This window comes from Boleophthalmus pectinirostris, unplaced genomic scaffold (genome assembly GCF_026225935.1).
Source record: "Boleophthalmus pectinirostris isolate CB_2022bp ecotype Guang Dong unplaced genomic scaffold, ASM2622593v1 HiC_scaffold_14, whole genome shotgun sequence".
Classification (NCBI taxonomy): domain Eukaryota; kingdom Metazoa; phylum Chordata; class Actinopteri; order Gobiiformes; family Gobiidae; genus Boleophthalmus; species Boleophthalmus pectinirostris.
Window position 1 is genome coordinate 5,567,172 of NW_026571047.1, and position 15,969 is coordinate 5,583,140.

The 15,969-nt window shown below is 39.4% G+C and overlaps 1 protein-coding gene across 1 annotated transcript in view; it reads left to right on the forward strand.

The window, feature by feature from the left end:
- uts2r2 (urotensin-2 receptor 2) overlaps positions 1-15,969 on the forward strand; it is a 124,052-nt gene that overhangs the window by 34,638 nt on the left and 73,445 nt on the right. Inside the window, exons 3-4 of the mRNA XM_020919249.2 lie at positions 10,397-10,472; positions 10,569-10,611. Of these exons, the coding sequence (XP_020774908.1) occupies positions 10,397-10,472; positions 10,569-10,611 (119 nt within the window). The remainder of the gene's footprint in view (positions 1-10,396; positions 10,473-10,568; positions 10,612-15,969) is intronic.

The window sequence follows — 15,969 nt, forward strand, 5'->3', positions numbered from 1 at the left end:
TGATTATATAGCCAAAAAATAACCAAAAATTTTCCAATAGTGCAAAGAAATTCTACACATGATAAATATTAACTCCAAAAATATCTTGTGCCAGTGATAGATATTAGGCCTTATTGTGACAAGCCTAAGATTTGCTGTTGTTCAGTTGAGAGAATACATTTTACATTTCAGTGGTGGTACCGGGCCATGTTGGCACAAAAGCACCCATCAGTGTGGCACATATCTCTGACTCCTCCCACTTCACTTCATCACAGTGGTGAGACTGAGGCACTGGATCTGTGAGTGTTGATCTCATTTAGTTTCAAGTTCCTCTAATATCCATTGCGTCAATCTCCTTCAAATATGATGCTTTTCCTGCTTTTATTTTTTACCAGAGCAGCAGCTATTAAAGCCTTCAGTCTTTTTATACTGCTTCTTTTTCCTTTTTTTCAGTTTTATGTTGAAACCCTTGGTGGGCATATTTGCAATGTGCCCAGATACATCTGTAGTCTGATTCATTATTCAGTTTCACTTTGTGGAAACTGTCTGACCTCACAGCATTAGAATTTGTTCGCTTTAACTGGTATATTAAGCTTTTCCCAAATCTCGTAGGAAGAAGGGCAATAACGTCTTTCCCCTTGATAATATTTACCAAACTTTTTTTTTTTTTTTTTCTGGCTTTAAATCCTCGATCTTGGGAATTGTTGCCTGTATAGATTGTATGGCTCTTCACTGACTGGCCGGTGCACGGTCTACAACTTCCGGAGTTCTTGCAAATTATCTAGTGTATTCTGATTCCTGTCATTGAAGAGAAATTTAATTGAGTGGAGGCACTAGGTGGCGCCAGCCTGGCTAATACATCCCTGCCTCGTACCCAAAAGTCACAACTTTGGGCTCAGTATTATTCAGTCAGTCAGTTCATCTTTATTCCGGACTCATGGTCCATTTTTAAAAACAGACAAGGACAGTGACAGTACTAAACAATAAACACTTATGTTTTTAAAAGACAATCATACAAGTGTCTCTTCATATTGGACTGATATTGTATTGCAGTGAATCTCATATTTGTAAGTGATTGTAAGTAATTATTTCATTGTCCTATTTGTTAAGCCTGCAAATAAAACTGTACATTAAAGTACTTTCAGAGCATTCACTCATGCACTAACAAACATCTCCCTCGCACTCGTCCATTGTGGCCTCCTCAAAAACACCTGCAAATGTCATCATAGGCCACCTGCAGTCTTTACAAACTGGCTTTTTTGTAATTTATCCAGAGGTTAGCTGTGTACAACAATGTACAATGATTTAAACAATAAAAACTTTACATCATTTGTACAAGAGCCAAACTTGCCCATAAGAGTATTTGCCTGAGCATAGATCATCCTACACTGTTTATATGTCATCATCATCATCTGCCATGTCCGCAGTGATGATATGTCCAAGATATTACATTTTTGTTGTAACAGTCAACACAAGATTTTACAGGCAAAAGTCAAGATATCTCATGTGACTGTCTACTTTTGTCCTACAGATCATTGTGCATAAACACAATAAATAGGTACAATCCATGGTGTGTGTAATGGCCAAAACTGTCCCTGTATGAGGTCTGTTATGGCTACAATGTCTGTGGTGCCTTGGACATATGTCTTCCACTAAAGATAGGTCAGATATAGTCCCAAGTCTACTCTTTTGACTACATCTCCACACTGCAACACCTCAGGGCTCCTCTCTCCCCTCTCATACTGGACTGGCTATTATAGGATTGTTGGACCAAATGACAAAATACAGTACTGAAATGGTTCCAACAACTACTTCTACAACTTAAAATAAATATTGAAACATCGTAATATCGTATCATTTAATGTGATGATACAGTATTGATATCGTGGGCTGCTTTATCGATATATCGCGAACAGTAATTTTTGGTATATTTTACTCAATTATTTGTTACAGCACTACAGTTTTGTTCCTTGTTTAGAAAGTAAATTTGTTTCTGCAACACACTTGACATTTTTACTCTTTTGATTAAAATGTTTGTGTTTCGTAGTAACTTTGCGCAAGACGTGGTTTAACAAAGACATTTAGTATCAGAGGTAGAGATGGGCATTCGATTAAATTTTCTTAATCGATCATCGGGAGAATTAACGATCGATTATTGATTAATCATTAACGTTTTTATATTAAAATTATTATCATTATTACTATCTGCGCTACTAATCTGCATAAATAAATTCAACTTTACGACATATAAACCATGATCACTCTAGAGCCACATCAGCCCGTTTGACATTATAATGTGTCACAAGTGTCACAGAAACAAAACTTAAAACCACATGGCTAATTTGCATAAACTAAATGAAGAAAAAAACAGCTCTTGTACGCTGATGCAGTTCAGCTTCTGTCAGACTAAAGGTCACGACTCAGTGGAATACAGGTTAGTGTGACCATGTTTGCGTTTGTCAAAACTAGGACACCGTACGGGGGGTGGGAGGTGGGGCCTCATCATCAACATTGAGCTACTCTCACCTGGCAAAGCTTTTTCATGTTTTTCGGTGTCCTGATGAGCTTTGAGGTCCCTGGCACCGCCACTGTGCACACGGCCTCCCACTTGCGAGAAATTTCTTGTACAAGTCATCGTTAAATGCACATTTGCAGACTGACCGGCTGTGTGTGTCTGCTCGCTCCTTCTGAGTTCAGAGAGCTACGAGAGCCGCTCAATTTAATGGCCCAATGAAAGCTAATGAAAACCCGGACATTTGCATCACTTAAAAAAAAAAAACCCGGAGAGCCAGGACAGGACGTGAAAAACGGACATGTCTGGGGAAAAACGGACTTTGGTCATCCTACGCTACGCACAGCGACCTACATTCGGTTTGTCGATTAAAAATGAACGTAATAGACGAAATACTTAATGATCAATTATCGATTAATCGACTAATCATGCCCATCCCTAATCACAGCCATGATTTAGACATTTTTTATTAAACTGTATAAATCGATTTGAATAAACTCACTGTATCGAGATATGCATCGTATCGTGGACTGTGTATCAAGGTATGTATCATATCAGCAGCTTTTTAATGATACACGCACCTATTAATAATTGTACTTTTTCTACTACTACTACTTCTTGTACAATCATGTCTACTTCTACTTTCTCTACTATGATATGTACTACTTCTACTGCCACTACTACTTCTTGTACTACTATGTCTACTTCTACTACCATCAGTACACAGGAAATGAGTGAACACATAAACAAACGCAGTGGGGCAGAGTTAGCCTGAGATCCACGATACTGGGAATTGTTGATGGGATTTGGTAGTGTTCGGTATAATGACTTTCCCACATGGTTAAACTAAAAAACAGAGGGAGATGCAGTTTTAAAATCTTTTCATTGTAGGCAGCAGCGCCAGAGCTTGTGTGCTAGTTTTTCTGAACGAATATTTAAGAAAAGCCAGTGATGAATAAACAGAAAGGATCATTTATTTCAGGTTTCACTGCTTTGTCCGTCAACCTCAAACATGCTCAGCTTAAGAACAATGTTGTACTGATAAATATTTCACAAGGTACTACTACTACTACTACTGCGGCTACTACTACTACTACTACTACTACTACTACTATTACTATTAGCTCAAATCCATCAACCTCAAACAGGCTCCCCTTAAGAGTACTAGAGGATACTCCACTGCTGTTAACGGTTTCACAAGGTTCTGCTACTTCTACTGCTACTACTACTACTCTTAATACTTGTTCTACTATAACTACTTCACAAAGTTCTGCTACTTCTACTGCTATTACTGTTGCTGCTACTACTACTACTACTACTACTACTACTACTACTACTACTACTACTACTACTACTACTACTACTATTATTACTACTGTTACTACTACTACTACTGCTACTACTACTACTTTTACTTCTCTTACTACTGCTGCTAATACTACTGTTACTACCACTGTCTCACTGTTTGTTCTACTACTACTACTATTTCACAAAGTTCTGCTACTTCTACTACTACTGCTACTACTACTACTACTACTACTACTACTACTACTACTACTAGTGCTAGTGCTAGTGCTAGTGCTAGTACTACTACTACCTCAAACCAATCACCCTCAAACAGGCTCCCCTTAAGAGTACTTGGGGATACTTCACTGCTCTTAATGGTTTCCCAAGGTTCTGTTACTTCTACTGCTAGTACTGCTGCTGCTACTGCTACTACTACTACTTTTAGTAGTACTACTATTGCTGTTACTGCTGCTACTACTGTTAATACCACTGTTTGTTCTACTACTACTACTACTACTACTACTTCACAAGGTTCTGTTACTTCTACTGCTACTACTAGTGCTACTACTGTCACTGCTGCTGCTGCGACTACTACTACTACTACTACTACTACTACTACTACTACTACTACTACTACTACTACTGTTACTGCTACTACTACTACTACTGTTACTACTACTGCTGCTACTACTACTTTTAATACATGTTCTACTGCTGTTACTACCACTGTTCTACTACTACTTCACAAGGTTCTGCTATTTCTACTGCTACTACTACTGCTGCTGCCACTACTACTACTTTTACTACTGCCGTTTCTGCTGCTGCTGCTACTACTACTGCTAATACTACTACTAATACTACTACTTTTACTAGTACTTCTACTACTGTTACCGCTGCTGCTGCTGCTGCTCTTACTATTGCTACTATTACTACTACTCTTAATACTTGTTCTACTGCTGCTACTACCACTACTTGTTCTACTATGACTACTTCACAAGGTTCTGCTACTTCTACTGCTACTACTGCTACTACTGCTGCTACTGCTACTAATACTAATACTTCTACTCCTTTTACTACTACTACTACTGCCGCTACTACTACTGCTACTAGTACTACTCTTAATACTTGTTCTACTGCTGCTAATACTGTTACTACCACTACTTGTTCTACTATGACTACTACTAATACTACTGCTACTGCTATTACCACTACTTACTCTGCTGCTGCTGCTGCTGCTACTGTTACTGCTACTACAGCTACTACTGTTACTACCACTACTCCAAGTTCTACTATTATTACTTTTACACAAATCATAAACCATTATGTACCAATGTATAACACGTATTGATCATAAATATCTGTATTTTAAATACTATGTTGCAACCCCAGAACAGAAAACCTGATATGTCGAAAATGCCGCCACATCTCTGTCACACTGGACAAATAATGAATTATAAGACTATTGTTACGTGCCTCGAAAAGATCGTTAAACAGTCAGAGCAAAGTAAAGTCATTTCTTCTAATTTTTCTGCAACATTGACTTGAGTTACACATGGCCTCTCAGCAGATCGAATTGCCACACGGTAAGGGAGAGTATTTGGGCCCAACTGCACTATTTAATTATTATGAATTCTGTCATTTTGTTCACATGGATCCAAGTTTGCGTCTCATCTTCTGTTGGGGAAAAAAATCTGATGTGAGAGGGCCCATGAACAGTAAGAAGTAAGATGAGTGTGCTGCATACATGTGACTTTAATGGTCTCAAACTCCAAAAAATCTGCTAATTATTATTAGGGCTGGGTCTCATTAAAAAGCTGCTGATACGATACATACCTCAATACACAAGCCATGATACATATCTTAATACAGTGCACTTTTGGTTCGATACGATATATTTCAAATCAATTCGATATGATTCAATAAAAAATAAAGAATAAATCAGGGCTGTGATACTAAAAGTCTTTGTTAAATCACGTCTTGTGCAAAGTTCATATGAAACAAACATTTTACTCATCAAAACAGTGAAAATGTCAAATGTGTCACATAAATGAGTTTCCTTCCTCTGAACAAACCACAAAACTGTAGCTGTTGTGGCAAAATACTTTGGTAAAATATACCAAAAAATACTCTTGGCGATATATCGATACAACAGCCCACGATATTGATACTGTATCATCACATTACAATACAATATCACATCACAATACGATATATCAATATTACCACTAATTATTATTGGTACTACTGTATTTTTTGGACTGCAAGTCACTCCGGAGTGAAAAAAAATAAAATATAAGTTGTAATATAAGTTGTAAATGTAAGCACATTTTGGGGGAAATTTATTTTATAAAATCAGAGACCAGGAACCAACATTTAATGCTGAAAGTCAAGTTCTAGTAAAAACAATAGAAGAGAGAACAACAGACTGTTAACGTCACATATGAACAGTTCTTCAGATAAACTATAACATAAACAACAGAACAGAACAAGTTTACCAAACTCTCCATCTCACTCCAAATCACAAAATCCATTCAATTCTTCATCCTCTGTGTCACTTCTGAGCAACTCCCCGACCTCCGGAGGTAAACAGAGCACCGCTTCCTCTTCTGTGTAACTGTCGTCAGACTTAGCATCAGTTCAACTTAGAATTATTCTGGCCTTTCTGAATCCCGACAGGATGGTTTCGTTGTCACTGAAGTCCAGGCTTTGTCCATCCATCCAGTGACTTCAGGAAAGTTGCATGGTGCATCCTCCCTGTTGCCGTGCAAGTTTTTTTTTCTGCTGCTCGATTACCATTTTCAGCTGAATATTTCACTACTTGTAACAGGACAGCAGCTTCTTCTGCAGGACACATGCGCAGTAGAGCCAAGTGACAGTGGTACAGGGGTAATAGGAGTAACAGATACTGATACACAAGATTAGAGCCTCTCACGGCTTCAGTGTAAAAATTTAAATATATAAATCGCACCGGAGTATATGTCGCAGTCTGAAAAATGCAGTACATTGACCTTGTGCTGGGGGTGTTCTGAATGTATTTCTGTGGCGGAATGTTCAGCAGTTGCCATAGTGACATCGTGCACACATTAACAAACACTGCCTGATAAGAAAACTCGCATGGTAGTTCCAGCCAAGTCAGCTCTTTCTGTTCAGATTATGTTAAAACGAACTCCAGACAGAGCAGGGCCTCTCGTTAGCATCACACCCCCAGGTAATATTGATGACATCAGCTGCAAAGTATCAATAATCAGATATAGAGTTTGCACGTAATGTAAGCGCAGCCAGTTCCATCTGATGTGAGTAATCTGGTTTGTCTCTGGTTGTTCACGCCTGTGCAGGTTTTGACAAGGAGAATGATGCAAATGTGCGAACGGGTGTTTTTTTTGGTGATCACATTTCTCATGAACATGTAAACACACCGAAAATAACATCTCATTATTGGGTTGTCTTATTATTCTAGTTATCACATTTTACAGGCCATGTGAATGTGCTCCCCATTAAGGCTGCAACAAATAATCACTATTGAACTATAAAAAATAATGGTAGTCGTGTTTTAAATGTCCTATATTACACAAAATTGACTCTTGTGAGCTTTAAACCATGTTATAATGCTGTTACCTACGCAAAAACAGACCTGGAGTTGTGTTTTGTTTTATTCATATATGTTTGAGTAATTCTTTATTATTAGTCTGTCTGCTTCTCCAAAGCTCAAAATGCTTTGCCAAGTTATGATGTCATACAGTGGTAGTTTTCAAGGGAACAGCTCTTTTTACCTTTTGTTCAGTATAGCTTGGCAATTCCAGGGCTGAAATTAGCCAAATAATTCTAGTGAAGGTGCATGGAGTTTAAAAACACAATGAAGGCCTTCCTGTATTACTACATGACATCACAAGGTGGAACACAGTGTTTTCTGTTTGAGAGGAGAACTCAGCCTAATTATGCAAGATTTATGTTTTAAACACATAAATCCCCCCCCCACACACACACACACAATTGCAGGTACCCATATGGAAAAAAAAAAAAACAGGGAAAAAAAAAGAATTTACCTCTGTCTTTGTAGTAAATCTTTATATACGGTTAATATGTGTCATGTGTGGTTCACTCCTGAAAGTGTTTCCCCTTTTACATTTTTCTCATACAACTATATTATGAAAAACTAGTAAAGATAAAGTGAACATTTTGCATGACATTTACAGGTAATGTGCATGATAAACTACATTTTCTTTGTATGTTCCATGTAATGTTTGTATTTTTTAATTATATGTTGCAGTTAAAAAAAACAAAACTAAATATGAATCAGAAAGGGGATTTGAACCCAGGTTGCCTGTGTGAAAATCCAGTAATATACCAGCTGAGCTAACCAATTATTGCTTGAAATCTAGCAGATGTTGAGGACAGTTACAAGTACCTTTGTATCCCACAAGCAAATGGCTCCTCAAAGACACAACAAGGAAAGGGGCTACAGGATTTTGCAGAGTAAAAATCTTTTCACAGCCTGATGTATGTTCACTGTGATATCACTGAAAGAGCTATGTCTTATGTTTTTTTAAGGTTGTAATGCAATATTTGCATTACTGTGTTTACCCCCATGCTGCCCAACACACACACACACACACACACGCACGCACACACACGCACACACAGACACACTCGCACGCGCACACACACACACACACACACGCGCGCACACACACCCCAACACACACACACACATACAAACACACACAAACACACACACACACACACACACACACACACACACACACAAACACACACACACACACACACAGACACACACTGTGATAATTTTCTTTCTCACTCTCATACACACACAACACAGCAATCGAGTTTAAGGAAACAATCATCATTTCCCTTGTTTTTCTATGATTCTGTGGTAAAAATGACCTTTCTCCAACACTTGTGAGGAGATTGTGTGTGGGATTAGTGTCATATTCAGCCCTTGCAGGTTACAAAGTTTTATATGTTTCATACTGCACATATTTACCATGAGGAAACAACTAGTGAGCGACTGATATGTTTTTTTCATAGCCGATACCGATTGTTTAAAATCCATAGCAAGCAAATGCAGATGAGCTGATATGAAGGGCCAATGTTGATTACTTTCTTTAAATTATGTAATTTAATTTACTACAAACTCACCCACAACCCTTTTTATGACAAACCCTTAAGAGAACTGTGTACATTTTGTGTGCGTTTTTTATGCAGCAGATCAGCCAAAACAAAATATTGGGCTGTGCGGAGATTTAAAGGTTGTGTGGAGGATTTTTTTAGTTTGTTTCAAATTGTCAATGAAAGTTCAAACTAGCATTATAGAGATGCAGCAGCCTTGTAATTATGATGACCAAAAAAACAAAAAAAAAGAAAATCCATCAGCTGTGGATGTGGTGGGGCCAGATAAACATTAGTCAATAGATAACAAGGCTTCCTGGTTATCTATCAAACTCCCAAAGTCTCTAGCGTAACTGACTCTCTGGCGTGCTGGGATTACATGGTTTACGTTCGGCTCTCACGTATTTCACATAAGAAGGCGCTGTCGCTGTTTCGAACTGTAGCTTCCTCACAGTTAGCACAAAGTTTGTTGCAATGGCAGACAAGAATCCACGACCAGTTAGCCGCAAAAAGAAAGTCAGTTTTTGAGGTTGCTGATAGAAAAAGGGAAGGTAAAAAAGAGCAAACCCAGACTAAGGTGATTATTAGAGATTACTTCCAGCAATGGCGTGCACAGAAGCAGACGAAGGGTTAAAAAACTGACGTGATGGCCGCTGAATTACTTCTGGACAGGTAACTTCAACAGCAATTCATTCATCAAATCTGAACGCGCAGTGGTTGTAAACAAGCATGATTTCTAGTGTAAGGAGGAGGAGGGAGGAGGTGTTTCTACTTAGGGAGCTGTGGAGGAGGAGCGTAATGTCTAGCCTGATAAACCATCTGACCTCGAAAGTGTTAGAATTCGTTCGCTCGACAGTAGGCAGGTACTTTTTACCATTTAACCAAACGCTGATATTTGGTCGTGACGTATGTAATGCACCACTAACGGGGCTAACTGGTATATTAAGCTTTTCCCAAATCCCGTAGGAGGAAGGGCAATAACATCTTTCCCCTTGATAAAATTCACCAAACATTCTCTTTGTTCGGGCTTTAAATCCTCGATCTCGGGAATCGTTGCCAACACAGAATATATGGTTCTTCGCTGATTGGCTGGTGTCCGACCTCGCACTTCCGGGGTTTTTGTGAACCTTCTAGTGTATTCTGATTCCTGAACTAGTTGCTGGAGAGAAATTAAATTGCACAGAGGCACTAGGTGGCACCAACCTGGCTAGGTGATGTCACACATGTGTAACGTTTGAAAAAGGACAGTCGCTGTATTTCTCTTTCCTTGGAGAATCCTTGATACAACCTTTAAAGCCGATCGCCGATATGCTAAAAAGTCCAAATATCAGCTGGTTGATATATCGGTCTATCTTTAGAAACAACATTATAACACAGATCAGAAAAAAAAACACAATAGTACATATAGTGTATCTTCTCTTTCCTTACATCTCCTCACCAAACCTCCCCCATATGTGACTCATCTTATGCTTTTGTTATTTCTTCTTCCAGGCTGTACCCCTCAGAAGTGCGGCCGAGCGGTGACGGACGCCGTAGTGACCAGAGAGGAAGCTGAGGTACTGCGCAGGTAAACAGCACAGTGTATGCTAGAGCGCATCTCCTCTGTGTCTATGCATCTGAATAAAACATATACTGAAGCGTGCATCTCCTGTCTGCTCCTCAGGCTGGCAGAGAGAGGACTGGCGCTGGCCGGGTCAGAGGGAGGAGTGAGTATGGCTTATTCATGTGTTTGGGTTACCTCGCTGGGTTAGCCTATCTTACTGTCTTTACTGTCTTAAAAGCATTCTCTTAAAGGCCTCATATTGTTTTATTTTCTGTTATAATGTTTCCACATCAAAAAAATGCTGGAGTTGTGTTTTGTTTCATTCACACGTTTAACACACAAACCCTGCAGATTTAGGCTGTGTTCTTCTCTCAAAAAGAAAATAAAAACTCTTGATGATTTCCTTATTATTCACTGCAGTGAGTTTAGATACACTTTTCACAACGCACAGAGCTGTGAGTAGAGTTTTGTCGTCACCGTAATGCCAACAACTTGCATGCCAACAACTAGCATGCTAACACACTCTTCCTGAGTCTCAAACAACAGAAGGCTTTACATATAGAGGCTACGCCACTAACCAGTTTTGATGTTAGCAGCTACAGTTTTTTAGCCTGTTTTAAAAAGTCTTCAGTCGCATGCAGGTGTTGCGCCCTCTGCTGGCATTACAAACATGACCTTGAATAAAATGAACAAACAACAACAATAACAAATGAACATGTGTTGCCAGAGCCTTAACCTGTTGGTTCTCATTCTCAGCATATGGACAGAACATGTCTCATGTGAAATCTCAGAACCTCCAGAATTCCCTCCCTGTGCTGCAGGTGCTGCAGGTGCTGCAGGTGCTGCAGGTGCTGCAGGTGCTGCAGGTGCTGCAGGTGCTGCAGGTGCTGCAGGTGCTGGGGTTTAGGTTGTGATCATTAATTTTAGAGTTAGGTGTTAGAACTCATAACCCAAACGTAACAGTTACACATTACAGTTGTTATCAGTTAATCTGGCTCATACCAGATTGATCTGTGTGTCACTCTGAATTGAGTTCTACACATTCTCCATCTGGAACAGCGCTCGCTGAAAGCGTTTAGAAAAAGGAGGGACTTGCAGCAAAATGCCTAGAGCTGATTGAGCGAATCACCCCAAAGAACCACCCACCAGGTTCTTTATAGCCAATCATGGCAAACCTGTCAAAATGAGTATCCAACTTGCTTTAGGTAAAAACAAAACAAGTGTCATGTTGGAGATGGAAGATGTCCATAAACCAATTTAGATGTTTTTGCAAACAAATTTGTGCATTAAAGGTTGTATGGAGGATTTTTCTTTTGTTTCAAATTGTCAATGATAGCATTATAGAGATGCAGTAGCCTTGTAATTATGATGACCAAAAAAAAAGAGAATAAAAATTCATCAACTCTGGATGTGGTGGGGCTAAACATTTGCCAATAGATAATGACACTGCCTCGTTATCTGTTAGCTGACAGGCTGTCAATCAATCTCCCTACGTTTCTAGCGTAACTGACTTGCCTGCGCGCCGCCGGTACGTGGTTTACGTACGTCTGTCACGCAGTCCACAGACGCAAGCCGCACAGACGCTGTTTACTCCACCAACGCAACAGTTCTTAGCGGCTTTTTTTGACCTATATCTTCCTCGCAGTTAGCACAAAGTTTGTTGCAATGGCAGACAAGAATCCAGGAGCAGTTAGCCGCAAAAGAAAGTCCGTTTTTGAGATTGCTGAAAGAAGAAGACAAGGGGAAAAGCAGCGAAGCCAAACTAAGGTGATTCTTGGAGATTCATTCCAGCGATGGCGCGACTGAAGCAGACGCAGGGTCTAAAGACTGACGCATTGGTCGCCAAATTACTCCTGGACAGGTCACTTCTGCTTATTATGAAAACGTACTTTATTTCCAAGAGCTAGTCAAACGTTTTTCAGGACACGAAAGCGATATCCTATGTCTGAAAACGTAATTTTCAAGGCAAAGAAAGAGTCCGCTTGCTGCTGCGTGTTGTAGCTAGTTCATTCGCACTGAATCTCCGCGCGCAACCTTCTCTGCTCCCCTTTCCTGCTCCTCTCCCCGCTGCCCTATCCGCTCTTCCCCCTGCTCCTCACTTCTCCGGGCACGGAATCTCCGCGCACCGCTCCCCTCTCCCCTCTCCTCTCCCTGCTCCCTGCTCCGCTCTTCTCCCTGCTCCTCACTTCTCGTCCGCACACGAAATGTCCGCGCACCCGCTCCTCCCGCTCCTCACTTCTCCGTCTTGCCTAACCAACACTGTAGTTAGTTGTTTACAAGTCATGTGCAGCGCACCGGCTGTAAACAAACCTGTTTCTGGCGTAAGGATGAGACGGGAGGAGGCGTTTCTACGTAGGAGCTGTAGGGGAGGGGGGTGGTTTCACGCATGCGCAACATTTGAAAAAGGACAAACAGTCGCTGGATTTCTCGTTCCTTGGAAAATCCTCTATACAACCTTTAACTTTGCACCTGACAGCACCGTCTGCCGTCCGTCGTCATGTTGTCTGAAACTGCTCCCCCTGCCATCGAGGCCCTGTGACTGGGCCGACCACTGCACCATAACAATTTGCTTTTTCAGTTTTTTCGATTTTGTGTTTAAGTAAATAATGGCAATGATGAATAATGGTTTCCCATTTCTGTGATTTAAACTGCACTTGTCTAACATTTTAGGCGATCATGTTAACAAAATAACTTTCAATTTTAAAACATATATATTTTTATATGAAAAAGTGTAAATGTACAGCAATGTTTACAGCTTGCACTTACCAATGTAAGAACTAAACCAGGACTGATCCCAGGACTGAAACGGGTCTAAACCAGGTGTCCTCCTGTTTTAGTCCTGGCTTAGTCCTAGTTCAGTTCTGGTTTAGTCCTGATTTAGTACTGGTTCAGTCCTAGTTCAGTTAAGGTTTAATCCTAGTTTAGTCCTGTTTTAGTCCTGTTTTAATCCTGTTTTAGTCCGTATGCGGCGCAGAAGTCCGGCATTGCAGTTTAAGTCACGGAAAGGCGAAATGTCCATTATCTGTTTTTTTCATTTAAACACAAAACTGAAAAAATAAATTGTTATCCATTTTTTAAAATTTTGGTTTTAGAGATAAATAATGAAGTTTTTTTTTTTCTTAGTTTTAGTTTTATTTTGAAAAATGAATGAACGAATGATACACGGATTTGCCTTAACGCGGGGATCATGCTAATATGTTTTACAAAACAAAAAAGGTAACATGGTGATATAAATATGTTATGTGTTAGAAGTTAATACCCCATAGAAGTAAAATACACCCCCTCTTTAAAAAATAACAGTAAATATTTAAATTTATTTATTTTTTGTCCACGTATCTTACGTATTTGTTATAAAATTCATCAAAAAGTAATTGGAAACTCATTACTCTGAGCTGACAAAATTCAGTGTCTTTTTAAAAATAAATGAGATTATGTTAATATAGGTGCTTTTTGCTCTTCCCTCCATCTGCTGGCTAGTTTACCATTTGCATATTTTTAGAGATGCTTTCAGAAAACAGTGACAGTTTAAAGATACTTTTCTGGTGGAGTGAGTTTCTGCAGCTTGTATAATAATCAACTGATTCAAGGTGACTGAGCAGAACATTTTGCACTTTAACTGTAGCACACATTAAGTATGAGATGACTACAATGAGATTATTGTTCACACTTCTGTATAAAAGAACTGTAAAAAGAGCCAGTCTTTTCTCTTTGACATGAACAGATGCAAAAATTCGGATCCCATAAAAGAGTTGAAAGTCACATCACTAGCTGGAATGGCTCGTGGCAGCTAGTGATTAAGTTTGCAATAAATAAAATGTTTTTTAATTTGATGAATATAGCATCAGCCTGACTGATTTTGGCCACAAAGTTCTGCTTTTTACAGTTCACTTTCCAGAACTCCAGAGAATTTGACTTACAGGGTTCCCACAGTCATGGAAATACTGTAAAGTCATGGAAATTGAAAATGTTCTCATTAGGGTATTATGATTATTTACAAATGTATGCACCTTTTGTTTAAAAGAGACGACAATAAATGCACTGACAGAACTTTGAATGTTAAAAAACTATAATCCCAAACCATAAGGTGAGTGGAAAGAGTTAACATTTCATAATCATCATTTCTACACATATAGGTGCCGTAAAGTCATAGAAAATTCACTTTAAGATAATCCTTTATTGTTTCCCGTGGGAGAAATTTGTCTTGGGACGGGGGATAACATGCTTTATCAAAAACAGGACAACACAAAGCACCACACAAACACCACCACAGAACAAAATAGAACAAGACCAAGTATGACCATGAGTGATGCTGCAACAGAATCTTTTAAGTCACTCTTTACAGGCAAGCCCTTTGCAGTCTTGTATTCCATTAATAGTTGCACATTCTCTAACCTATGTGCAGTTTTGATTGCACATTATCTAACCTATTTGCAGTTTTGATTGCACATTCTCTAACCTATTTGCAGTTTTGATTGGACATTCACTAAAGCTCTGTACAGTTTTGATTGCACATTCCCTTGACCTCTGTGCAGTTTTGATTGCACAATCCCTAAGCCTCTGTGCAGTTTTGATTGCACATTCACTAACCTATGTACAGTTTTGATTGCACATTCCCCTGACCTATGTGCAGTTTTCATTGCACATTCACTAATCTATGTGCAGTTATCATTGCACATTCCCTTTGACCTCTGCACAGTTTTGATTGCACATTCCCTAACCTTATGTGCAGTTTTGATTGCACATTCACTAAAGCTCTGTACAGTTTTGATTGCACATTCCCTTGACCTCTGTGCAGTTTTGATTGCACATTCCCTTGACCTCTGTGCAGTTTTGATTGCACATTCCCTAAGGCTATGTGCAGTTTTGATTGCACATTCCCTAAGCCTATGTGCAGTTTTGATTGCACATTCCCTAAGGCTATGTGCAGTTTTGATTGCACATTCCCTAAGCCTATGTGCAGTTTTGATTGCACATTCCCTAAGGCTATGTGCAGTTTTGATTGCACATTCCCTAAGCCTATGTGCAGTTTGCCATGATTTTAGGTCATGAAAAAGTCATGGAAAAGTTTTAACATTTTGTCAGTGAAAAAGAGTGGGAATCCTGGACTTATTTATGAGACAAAATTGGTTATTTCAGCTTTAAAAGGTTGCTTTCACTTTCTTAAATTTAATGATGCCATAATTTCAGATTGAGAGCAAGTGCCTGTATAACTCTATGGAAGATTATTCTGCAGTCTGACAGTTAAACAGCACATTCCACCATAAACTTCTGACCTGTCCTCCAGCTTGGGAAAAGGGATTCTAAAATGTCAAGATTGCGATGCGATTATTAGCGACGTCCCTAGTCACTGTGTCACTGGGCAAGACAATTCACGGCTACAAAGCGTGTTTTCACTGCTCCTGTCTGCGCTCAATCAGCCGTGTTGTGCAGTTTAAGACCTGTCACTGTCCCACTGCGCTGCCTTTACTCTTGCAATGCATCGTGGGTTATACTGATCCATCCAGTGACAATAGAAAAAACA